The 12,457-nt window shown below is 31.4% G+C and overlaps 1 protein-coding gene and 1 long non-coding RNA gene across 6 annotated transcripts; both read right to left on the minus strand.

Moving 5' to 3' along the window:
• Window positions 1–741: 741 nt before the first annotated feature.
• On the minus strand, window positions 742–8,075 carry LOC139893089 (uncharacterized). 5 transcript variants are annotated; one of them, XM_071876227.1, is made up of 13 exons: window positions 7,816–8,075; window positions 6,949–7,057; window positions 6,748–6,859; window positions 5,821–5,958; window positions 5,603–5,716; window positions 5,051–5,153; window positions 4,495–4,589; window positions 3,174–3,394; window positions 2,541–2,666; window positions 1,720–1,958; window positions 1,412–1,448; window positions 1,278–1,335; window positions 742–1,019 (listed from the first exon to the last, which is right to left on the minus strand). In XM_071876227.1, exons 7-13 carry the CDS (start codon window positions 4,523–4,525, stop codon window positions 943–945), a joined length of 789 nt encoding a protein of 262 aa, XP_071732328.1. In that variant the 5' UTR covers window positions 4,526–4,589; window positions 5,051–5,153; window positions 5,603–5,716; window positions 5,821–5,958; window positions 6,748–6,859; window positions 6,949–7,057; window positions 7,816–8,075; the 3' UTR covers window positions 742–942. The 5 variants fall into 5 exon arrangements, with proteins under 5 accessions (XP_071732328.1, XP_071732329.1, XP_071732327.1 ...); XM_071876228.1 differs by having other exon boundaries at window positions 5,603–5,958; XM_071876226.1 differs by lacking the exons at window positions 5,603–5,716; window positions 5,821–5,958 and having other exon boundaries at window positions 7,831–8,075.
• Window positions 8,076–8,572: 497 nt separating this feature from the next.
• LOC139893090 (uncharacterized) lies at window positions 8,573–10,891 on the minus strand. The gene is made up of 3 exons (XR_011774335.1): window positions 10,405–10,891; window positions 9,053–10,162; window positions 8,573–8,813 (listed from the first exon to the last, which is right to left on the minus strand). It is a non-coding gene; the product is annotated as an uncharacterized lncRNA (long non-coding RNA).
• Window positions 10,892–12,457: the final 1,566 nt, after the last annotated feature.

The following is a 12,457-nucleotide window of genomic DNA, read 5'->3' on the forward strand; positions in this document are numbered from 1 at the left end:
AACTCAAGAACATGTAGAATAAATGTGAACTGTTTTTCTCAAACTTACTAATTTTCGTCCCCTGAATCTGACCAGCTTTTTTCATCAAATGAAGCTCTTAAATAACAATTTTAAATAAAAGAAAAAGGACTGACACAGTGACACTGTCGAAGACCTCGACTAATATGGAACACAACAGTAGGGCTACCGTTAACAAAAACAAGCTGAAGACACATATTAATCCAAAACATCCACTCGGAACTGAATCTTAGCCGAATTAGCATAAAGTTTAAAAACTCCCACCGGACCAAGTCAGTCGTGTTTTGAAAATCAACTTTAAAAGCAATAATCTCCGGAAAAAATTTAATTTCCAATTTACCTGCTTATTACTTCCTGTAGCAAATAAGGAGCTTAACAATTTTCAGAAAGGTGCTTACATCTACTACTTATAAAAAAAAAAAAAAAAAAAAAAATTAAAAATCATCTCCAATATAAAAAGCTTTTCAAAAGTTTTTCACTCAACTTAACCACACAAACTTCAAAAAAATCCCTTAACCAAAAGCTCAATTTTGTCAAAACTTCAATAAAAAAAAGCTCTAAAAAAATCTTTGAAAAAGAAAAACATAAAAAATGAAATATTGTCAATTCAGTAACACCACGCAAGCTTTATCTAGTAACCCACCAAATAATGCAACTCTTTTTGGTCATTTATTTATCTATACAAACTCAACGCACAACTTTCTGAAGTTCATATAATAGACCATAAAAAAGAATGCTACTGCAGCATCAAAAATGAAATTAAGTTAATTCTGATGTAACAGATTTATTTTTCTCAATATAAAATACTATTCTGTATCAAATCAATTAGCAACCAAATAAACAAAACTTTTGCAACCACCCCCCCAAAAAATGGGGTGTCTATATTACACCTCTAAAATAGCATTGCATTGCATACTCTTTATTTCATTTCATATTCTTTCTTTCCGTCTTAATGGCCTCGTAAGATGTCATAACCTCCTTGAACCTCGCTTCAGCAACCTCTGCAGCAATATACATACAATTCTCAATTTTAATAACACTCGGTTGCATCGCTTCAAATTAAGATACCCGACGCGTGACTTCAATTGTATTGTAATATAAGGTGATTATGTAACAAACTTTTTAAAAGAATAAGAATCAGATTAAGAGAAAAAAAGAAGGTAGTGTTCACTCATCTTTATCAATCAATAATAAATCGTTTGATTATATATTGACTATAATAATAACGTTTTAATGAATGGAACGATAAAAATGCCTACCTTTATTTTCTTGATTCTGATCAGGGTGAAACTCCTTTGCCTTGCTCCTGAATGCAGTCTGTATCAAATAAAATATTATTCCCATGAAACAGAAATAAAAAGATGAAAATCGGGAGGTAAGAGCTGATGAATACCTTGATCTCATCATCTGTGTATGGCTTTGTCCTTGACCTATTAATTAACAAGAGATATTATATTATTATTATTATTATTATTATATAAAATATATTCAGCCTAAGAAACAGCATATATGATTTGTAGCATATAAAATATTCAAAAAATGTCCATCATCTTATGAAGAGAAAATAGCCATTAACTCTTATCAAGCTATCAACAAAAATGAACCGCAAATCGACTCGTTATTAATTCTACAAAAGAAAAGACGGAAAAACAAAAAGACTAACAAGAACAAAGTGTCAAAAAAGCCATAAATAAGTTTTACCTGCTGAGACCCAATATTGCATAGTGATGGGACAAAGAATAATTTACAGGGGACTGAGAAGGTTCCTTATAATTACTACGTCTGTTTCGTTGTGACGTATCGGTTTTCCAATACCAATCGTCTCTATGAAAATTTTGATAATATCCACCTGCTCCATTATTTCCCTTCCAATTTTCATAATCCCTTGTGTATTTATTTTTTCTCCTATTAAACACACTTTGCATGTGCCTTATACGCTCCTACATACAATCATTAAAACAAAATTTTATTTATTGACATGAAGCGTACATAAATCCGTAAAAAAGCTCAAATCAAGGTGCAATGTACTCTACTTCTATGACCACTTTCAACATTAGTTTCCATTCATCCATTATACTTATGAAATTAGATGGTCAACCGAAAATGATGGTTTACATTGCTAAAGTAAACACACAATCCAATTTAATTCGGGATATGATGAATACGATTTTTACTATGTTAGCGCCGTAAATCACTAATAGCATAATCTATCGAATGGATTAAAAGGTTTCTATATATAGAAGTAAGAACAAAGGCTATAAAAACAATTTCATGTTTGTACACAAAGATACAAAGACTCTATAGGTAACAAAATAAATGGTAGTCTAATTCATTAATACGCGTAGAGTCGTAATAATACTTGATAATGAGAAATGTCACCAAGTAATCAATAATGCAATATAAGAAAGTTGCAACTATGGGATCTTGATTATTTAATCAGATAACAATTTCACATTGCACATACAAACACACCAGAATTAATTAAGTAAAATTAAAAGGAGTGAATATAAATAGAAACGCACCACCCTCTCGATTTCTTCTTCATACTCTTCCTGCATTCGACGGTTGTATCTTTTCCAAGACTCCTCTTGAAAACTCGATCGAAATGATCTACTACTAGCACCTCTCCATGAGGGTGACCTGGTAACCTTGTCCAATATATTAAAAAATTATAATCAATATATTGACCCAAATAAACAAAATCATCATCAACATGTGCGACCCAATAAAAAAACCCATCAGCCATTTGCCTCATACGTCTAACCTATCAAATTGTTTGAAACCGTCATAAACTATCTTTTCGTATAAATAATCCACTAGCCTTAAATGAACAATCATGGAAATCGATATATATGCTTCATTTTCAATACAAAACTTTCACATTTTGGGCATGATTCACCTACCTTGTATTTGTTAATTTGAATAAATTTTCATCAAATTACTACTATCCTTTTTGCCATTCCAATTTATTCTCTCTACTGAACCAACTTCTAAATCATAACCCAAAAACTAAACTTTAACAAACCAAACCCTAAAACTAGCAGATGAAAATGCTCAAAGCTTAAAAAGAAATACAAAAGCTGAAAACTTTATCACTAAATCAATATTATATTATATTATAGAACATTAATTATAAAGAAGAAACAATCACATACAGCAAGAGTAGTAGCAGTAGCTCCAATTAGTCCAATAATCAAGATTCCCCAAATCCCCAATTCTTCATCTTTCTCCTTTTTATAATAAAGATGATGATGATGATGATGATGACTGTAGTCGGGTGGTGGTATGTTTTGGTGATGCCTTCTTCTTATATATTCGCAATTGGTTTTACCATTACCTTTATCGTCATCATCTTTATTGATTTTGTTCTTGATTTCTTTAGACATATGCAGATATTTAGTATTACAAGATTCAGGAAATGAAAGTGTGGAACCGTAGAATTATTGGTAGTAATAGATTAAGATAACAAAGATTGTTATTGTTATTGTTATCAATATCAATAATATAATATAATCCTTAATATACAACGTAATGGATGAAGATTTTTGCGAGTAGTGAATTTTGTTGTATAGGGTTCTACTTTCCGGTGATCAAAACTCAAATAGATTAGCGTTTCAGAAGACCGAATCGGTGTTGAGTAAAAAAATTGTACAAGTAAAATAAATAAAAAATTATGCTAACCAGAGCTTTAATTTAATTTACTGTAAATTTGGATAACTATCATTAAAAAGTTACCAATAGTAGTAAAAGGCATGTACAACAAGAAAGAAAACTTGATTTTAAACTATGTAGACATTATATTATACGGAGTAGCATTTATCTCGAGTCTTCAGCTACACTTTACTAAAGTGCGTTTAAGTGATATCCTAAGAAATGATTATTCTGCCTTAAGTATTTTATAAAATTGGTTTGTATTCAGTTTTCTTTTATGATTTTATCGAGGCTAAAACAATTCTAGTGTTTTCTTTAAGAAATAGAAGGGCGTCAGAGTTTAGTAAAATTAACTTTTGATAATATTTTCTTATGATTTGAATTAGAACTAGGTACGTGGTCCGCGCGTTGCGGCGGATTTGGTAATCTTTTTTGTAACTATTTCGTTGATATTTTTGGTAGATGCGGATTTCGTTATTGTACTTAAAGACTGGCTGTGCAACACTCTCTTTTTGGAGGGACTTGGTTTGCAAAAAAAATTGAAGTTGAGCAAAAGCTAGTTGGAGCAGTTTTTATTCCTTTTTCTACTTATTTTGCTCCTCTTGTTCATCGGCTGTGAAAATGAACTTTGTTAGCGTTTGATTAATTTTTGGTAAAGGATTGTTTTTTTGCGGTTTCGTGTTACCTTCATTTTTGAAGATTGCACGTTTTGCTTGTTGCGTCGGATTTGTGAAACATCAATAGTGTGCGTTTAGCGTTTATTCGATTAGAAAGGGTTTCCAACTTCTACAAATCTAAATCTAGAAAACGATTACATCAACTAACCGGTGGTATGTGTGTGTACACCAATGGCCATGATTGTATTATCACTGCAGCCTGTTGTAAATCATCCTCAACGACCAATATATAAGTAGGTACATCTGCATTACAATGAAAGACTATTAATAAGATGCAAAAACAATTAAAATTCATCCAAAATTAACAAAGTACTAAAATATAGAAACAACATGCGTAAAACATACGGAGTATCATTCTTCTGTGAAGGTAGACCACATGATTTATTACAATTGCTTTTAATACCTAACAGGTAACACATTCCAGAAAGCCAATACATGTTCCTTTACTTAAAAAAAAAATTAAAAAAATCCACCAACTAATAGAACATAACAATATTCAAAAATATTTCAAGAAATCAAATGTATCTCAAGGTTTAATTCATAATGGTCTCCTATTATGAAAGAAATCAAATCTGCATTCAAATTTAGCTACTTTTCCATCAGTCCATATGAGTCTCACCACAAAAACAACAAATAACATACATAGAAAACAAAATTTGGGCCAAAAACATACTACGTATAAATCAATAAACGATTATACAAACCTGTTTTTTTTTTTCCTGGCGACTCGCGACCCATATACCAAAACCTCCATCACATATTGCTAAGCATAGTATTCCTCTGTTGCAGACTCTTTGTGGCCTGCCCCTTCATACACATACAGTAAACAACAATTGTCCACCTTATTCATTGAAGTACAGTTCCAGAAATCAACATACAGTCAGTTCCACACACACATAATATAAGACTAAATTCTTCAAAATCACAACATAGACACACATAAACACACAGGCGATAGATATAAATAATTAAACTTATTGAGAAATCCAGTAGCTGATTTTAAGTTTAATTAACTTATAGTATCAATCGATTAGATAACTTAACTGGAAGAAAGTTAGTTGTTATGTTTTACATTTATAACACACAAACTATCTTTAAAAATAACCATCACAACATAAACATAATACCAAAGAGCATAAAACTAAAATATCTTCGTATCTTTAAAACTATTCTATCAAATACATAAAACAAAATTAATTGCAACACAAACTTTCAAATGCAATTACAGAGGAAAAACAGGGACGTCAGATTTAAACCTCAAAAAAAGCCTCATCCGAACCATCAGATTCATTATTCATCATCTGAATCAACATCATTCCCATTATAAATATCATCTCCATCCATCAAAAGGGGAAAAACCCTAAATAAAACTACAAAACGATGACATAGATTTTAGATGGTACTATAAACAATAAAATTAACGATTATAGAAACACCAGACATAGATTCAATGTAAATACCATCATCCGCCTACCTTTATCTTTAACAGCCATAGTAGCTGCGGTTCAGTCAGATTTGTTTGGCTGTTTTGAGAGATATGTTGGTGTCACCTTCATTTTGTCCTCCTCGAATTTAACAACAACACTAATTCCTTTCTCCAATTCATGTCTTCCTTAACTAAGTCACATTTTGAATTGACTTTTGATATATATATATATATATATATATATATATATATATATATATATATATATATATCACAAATGGCATACAACTGAAGCGACATATATAAACATAAATAACATGACTGAGCATCTGCATAACTTTTAAAAAACAAAACTAAAGCGCTTAATGGACGACGACTTTTTAAGGAACTATAATCGTACTTGCATCATTCAAATTTATGGAAGATGATAAAGCACTCAAAAGATTAACACCAGACATTTCAGAGTCGACATGAGGCAAGATACGGCAAACAATTGAATGAACAGGCCGTGGGAGGTACAGACGTACAGTGACGCAACTATGACCTCGCAAGTCGTGTGATGTCATAAAACGAATACCACTAACACCAAATTAACAAAGGAACAACCGGTATCTCTAGCCTTCCTCTGTCTTTTGTTAGTTGACATTATCCCAGAAAGCAATATGGGCAAAAAAAACTAATGCGAACCATTTATCTAAAAAATTATAAGAGGCCAACACACATTCCACAAATAACGACAACATTATACAAAACAACGGAAATAGAAAAACATCTAGTAATACACACTTTTAATGCAAATTAAAATTATAAAAAATGAAAGAAAAAAAACAAACGACAGTGACACAAATTAAAGCAAAAGTCAAAACAACACAACAACTTAGAATCAACATCAAATTAGAAATCGTCACTTCAATGTATCACAAAGAAAGGAACAATCAATATAATCTGGAAAGAAAACGAAAAATTATCACTTACAAATACGGTAGTAGCAATGGTAATGAAAATCCAAATGATGGGGAGAACCAATGATATAAGTATATTGTGTTGGAGTGTTGCTATAGCAGCAAGCTTTTTGCAAACATAGAACCTGTATAATCCAAGTTTAAAGAATCGGAATTAAGAGAAAGTAAGTACATCATATAGTAGAGTTTAGAGAAGAAAAGTGAGTGAGCTCACTGTGTAAGGCAAGCCATGGCCACCGCCACCCACCACCATGGCTACTAAATCCCTCCGATTAAGGTAAAGACTTCAAAATACTTCTTTAGATTATGGTTTTGAGTACAACCTGAATAGTACCACCAACATATATAAATGCGCTTAAATTGCTGTTTAATTCCAAATCAAACCGATATTCATTACTAATACCAAACGTGTCATGGGCCTAAAGGTGTGTAATGAACCTTCAGGTTGCATAATTCAAATAAAAATCCACACAAAAATGTTAGGTTTTTTAGGATTCGTAATATGTTTCTACTTCATAATCATGTTATTTGACCAAAACTTCGGTGCAACACTGCAACCTCTCAACAAATATCATTTTTTTCATTATATATGGCCAAATATTTAGTTATATCCAAAAAAGTAAAAATTAGCCACAATTTGTCTTTATTAAAATACTTGATTAATTGATTTGTTATACCAAAACAGAGCAGTCAAAACTCAAAAACTCAGTTATGGTTCATGTTACCAAAACTTAAAAACTTAGTAATGATTAATATAATCAAAACCCAAAAAATTAGTTATGATTCATTTAGATGAGTTGCATACACATAACCAAAATTAAAAAAATTCAATTACAATCCATAAATTAACTACGCTTTATGTTACGGAACCCAAACAAATCAATGTAATCTTTTCACCCAAAATTACTAATGGTAAAGAAAAAGAATTCACCTACCCCATCTTCCACAATTCAAAATATAAACAACAAATTTTATTTTATTTTTTTGGTGAAGAAGACCTTGTATGCAAAATTCATAAAGAGAAACAACAATAACATAAATATCATAAACTAAAATTATACAATTGAAGTGGTACAAATACCAGAGCAGAAGAGACCTATGGCAGAAGAATATGCTGAGGAAGTGGTGAATCGGCGAGTCTTGCTGTATGTACTAACCCTAATTTTAAAAATCTTGATTCAAGATTTTAATATGAAACGAAATTAAGAGACTAATTTCTCATACACAAACTAAATTGATGAGAGCTAACAGTTGGGTACTCTGTGGTGAATTGGGGGTGATGAATTGTAGAGAGATGGGGAATGAATTAGGGAAGATGGGCAGGTTTACTAAATATATTCAACATTTTGGCCAATAGGGTGGAAGAAAATTTACGTGATTTGAAGGGAAGATGAGAAAAGTAGAAGCTTATATGGAAGAAGAAGAAGGGGGGAAAAAGATGCCGTTACTACAGTGTGATAGTGGTTGGAGGTTCTTGTGACCAATGGGGTTACAGAGAAATTTACGGTAATTAGTATATACTAGGTATGTGATCCACGCTTCGCAGCGGATTTTGTAATATTTTTTTTGCAAGTACTTTGCCGATGTCTTAGGTAGATGTTATACATATTTGACGAACTTCATTATATAGTTAAGTATAGAAAAAATGTTGGCCGCTTTCACTTTCGAACCAAAGATCATAGTACATGTGCAAATTGTGGGCATATAAACGTGGTCGGTTGATCTGCTAGTTATTTAAGAGGGATCATGAGGTAATTATTAAAAGATAAATGCAGTCAACATTTTAAAAAAAATAGTAGTTTTTGGGGTACTTACAGCTTCAAGCCAATGTTGCAATACCTTTATTATTTCAATTTACCTGAACCTCCATTTTGCTTATTGCATTCAGTTTCATCTGCATTATATAAATGGGATACATTCAATGTTAACTCATATTTGAGAAGGTTATATACTTTAAGACACCTCTAACTCTGATGAAAATTGCTACTTATAATTCGGCAAATTTATAGACCAATGTAGCAGTGTCTTTACACTTTCACCAACTGCCTTCAATCAAGAAAATGTACCACAACATCACACCTGCAAAATTGTTGTTAAAATCTAAGCAATAACTTTTGTAGCTTGTTATATGAATATGGTGTATTGTATAGTTCATTGTTCTATTTAGTAATTTGCAATTTCCATAAGGTAAAATAAAACGGAGACATTCGATTCGAACTTTTTACCACATATAGAGTAGCATATAAATGTAACCTGCACTTTACATTAAAAAACAACAATGTTGACTTTAATACAAACATAATGATAATAACAAATACCTTAAACTTTCACAAAGAACTCTATTTATTACTGATTTATAACTTGAGGCATATTATCACTAATGAGAATCCTGAAAGCATGTGCCATTAATTAGAGATGGGAGACTCATCATTAAAAGTACATGAAACAGACGGCAAATAGAAAATATTAGATAAAAGATATAAATAACACGGACAGAGATTCGATAAAATATTAGATTAGATATTGAAACAATCAGCAAATACCTTATCTCATGTGTAGACGGAACATTTGCATCTTCCAGAATAGCCTTGAAGGTGATTTTAGCATCCTAAAATGATAAAAGATATTAATAAAGCATATGAGTTATTTTAAAGGAATGTATGGATGTATGGATATTTGTTTTCAAAGACGTCAGTTTCTCTGGATTAACTGCTATTCTTCAAAGCAGTAGTGTCAGCATGAGCGTCCGTTACCATGCTTCTTTGGGATTCCTACAAATAACAGATTAGATTACATTAGATATAGAAATTTCAAATAGAAATATCTAGATGGGTCAATTCCGGGTGTATTTATTTAGAAATCTAACGTGCGTTCATGTGGTTATAATGTCCTAAACCTATTAAATGGGTTCAAACGTATAGTTCTTTGAAATGGGTCAAATGGGTGTAGTTAAGAAGTTAACAATACAATTTAATTTTTTTGGTTATACTGATGGCTAAACACCAATATTTGTACTATGCTTCTCTAACAAAAATATGTAACAAAATTTCAGGATGATGCAAAAAGACGGTAAGGGACTTGAATACGCTAAAATGAGTGTCAAAAACATAGTTTGGAAACTATATAACCATGATGTTATAGAACAAATGGTGACAATAATGATCAGAGAAAACCACAAATAAATTTATAAATATGAAAGGAAGAATACATATCAATGCAACAAAATTTGACATAACTTGGTAACTCATGTGCATGGTCAAGAGGAAAATGCAAGAAATACTACTTTAACTCATTAATGATATAATTGTGATCATTTGTATATTATATTAACAGAAGATTGGCATCAAGCTTATTGTATCTCTACTCTCTAGTATGCTGCAGGCTGATTTAGGTTTATCAAATTCGACAGAACTATAACAATGTCCATCCTGCAAGAGAGAACCAAATTAGAAGATGACTATAAATTTTGATCATCGTGTAAAAGGACGTAAAGTGTTACCGGTCAAGCCAAACTCGTTAGACCCATTTCAATCAGCACAAACACATATGACCTATTTCCCAACGGCCAAACCCATCCCAACTTGCCTATTTTTCCAACAGCTAATAAAATGTAAATCAGTAAATAAGAAAAGAAAATTCCGATAAAGAAATCAGTAAATAAGAAATTGACCTCAGACTATTCTTTAATCTGGATGTTCTTGGACTTGACCAATCCAGTTTTTTCCACACTTGTCCAAAGCTATTCCAGAGTCATCTTAGGTAGTAGATCGTTCAAAACAAATTCCCTTTACTGCAACAAATCTGAGAAAGTGTTTCCATTTACGACTACTATTTTTACATCATAAGAACATAACAATAACGTACTTGACGCTAATTATAAGAAAGTGGCTTTAGTGCTTTACTATACAAATTATCGTGGCGATCGTTGGTAGGAAACGCTGATGGTTTCACACGATGAATGTCAAATCTTGCCTGTTTATATCGTGCCTACAATATATATTATATTTAGTTGCAATTAGCTCAATAAATGATGGTGTTAGATTAAAGGGTGACAAAAGTGTAACAAAGATTTGTTTATTAGTAGTAGTAGTAGTACACAGATACGACGTTTGTAAAGAATGGTGATTGATTATAAAAGTCTAATGCTTCCTGCATTTATGGGAATGGTGATTGATTATAAAAGTCTAATGCTTCCTGCATTTATGGGATCCTGCAAATATCTACAATTTTCACAAGGTCAAAATTTAGTCAAAGTCAATGTTATTGTTTCATACTACACATAATTGTGTAGTAATTTGGTTAGTCAAACTAAAAGCATTGAGACTTACAAACCTGTAGATCTTCCTCCTCAACGCTCTTCAAGGCATTCTTAGCTATGAGTTATGACTTGATCAAAGCCAGTTGTTTCAGATTATTGTTGTGTTCTCGATAAACGCACACCAAGGATAAACCTTCTTAAATATTACTCCGTATAAAAGCCAATTAAATATATCTTTAGATAATGCACTTATCAACCAAATGCGTAGTTCGAATAATATGTACCTTACTGCTCAAAATAGATGGATTGCACTCATGATACAAATGATTATGCTCTACAGGTTCTTATGTTAGCTAACTAAAATAAGAAATTTGTCATATCTATAAAGCACGTTCGTCAAATGTATACTTAGTACAAACATGATCACAACAACTTGCATTCAAGTCACAATCTGTATAATTAGTACCTAAACTCACAATACCTTCAAAGAGTAACAAACTTTGAATGATTAATTCAATCACATTATATAAATACATAAACATGTACCTACCAAATAAGTACCAACCAAGTCCAAATGACTGCTGCTACAACATACAAACCAAATAACTACCAATACAAATCCAAGGCTACATAGAATTTTAAATATATGTTTTGTCAACTCATATTAAGTTTTAACCTTTAGTTTCAAATTCTGAAACAAATTATTAATCTTAACATTAAGATGTCAATCCCTTAGTACCTAAAATCAGAAATAACATAAGTAATTGTCTTCAAACAACAACACACAACAAACAGTAATAAAATTAGTAATTGCCTTCAAACAACAACAAAGAGTAATAAAATCAGTAATTGGCTTCTAACAAATGAAAATAGTAAAAAAATGATTGCTTTTATTGTCTCTTGCCCATAATGTTGCCTTTTAACAATCACGTATCCCGAATCATAAATGCGAAGCGCATATCCACTTTGTCACAAATATTGACAATTTGGCACATAATCATCAAAGGTTTATCATCATATTATTATTACAAAATACTTTATCGCTTTGATGAAGAATATGGTTTGAATGCCGGATAAACCTTTGAATCGTGTAGTCACTTTCGCGATAAAGTATTTTGACCCTATACATATATTGCCTTAGGGTTACACGAAATCTTTATTCGGGATAAGACAAAGGCACAACTCCAATATAGGCAATTAAAATTGGAAGTCAAGAACATAAATAATTTGTATATTGTGAATGATCAATTTTCCATATCATCTTTGAATGTGAGACAAATCACTCTATTTATAGAGTATGAAAAGTTATACCTTTTGACTAAAGGGTGTCCATGAAAGGTTATAACTTTTAATGAAAAGATATCATGAATGGTTACACCATTCCATGAAAGCTTACACCATTTCATTAAGGTTCACACCATTTCATGATTAGTTATGTCTTTTGGCCAAAAAGACACCAACTAAC

Source organism: Rutidosis leptorrhynchoides, chromosome 2 (assembly GCF_046630445.1).
Source record: "Rutidosis leptorrhynchoides isolate AG116_Rl617_1_P2 chromosome 2, CSIRO_AGI_Rlap_v1, whole genome shotgun sequence".
NCBI lineage: Eukaryota > Viridiplantae > Streptophyta > Magnoliopsida > Asterales > Asteraceae > Rutidosis > Rutidosis leptorrhynchoides.

Excerpts from the sequence above, each read along its gene's own strand:
- LOC139893089 (XM_071876226.1), bottom strand. The coding sequence starts at position 4,525 with ATGGCCATTGGTGTACACACACATACCACCG. Across the intron at positions 3,395-4,494 it reads TGTACACACACATACCACCG|AAATCAAGAACAAAATCAAT; the intron begins GTTAGTTGATGT and ends ATATGTCTAAAG. Across the intron at positions 1,336-1,411 it reads ACACAGATGATGAGATCAAG|ACTGCATTCAGGAGCAAGGC; the intron begins GTATTCATCAGC and ends TATTTGATACAG.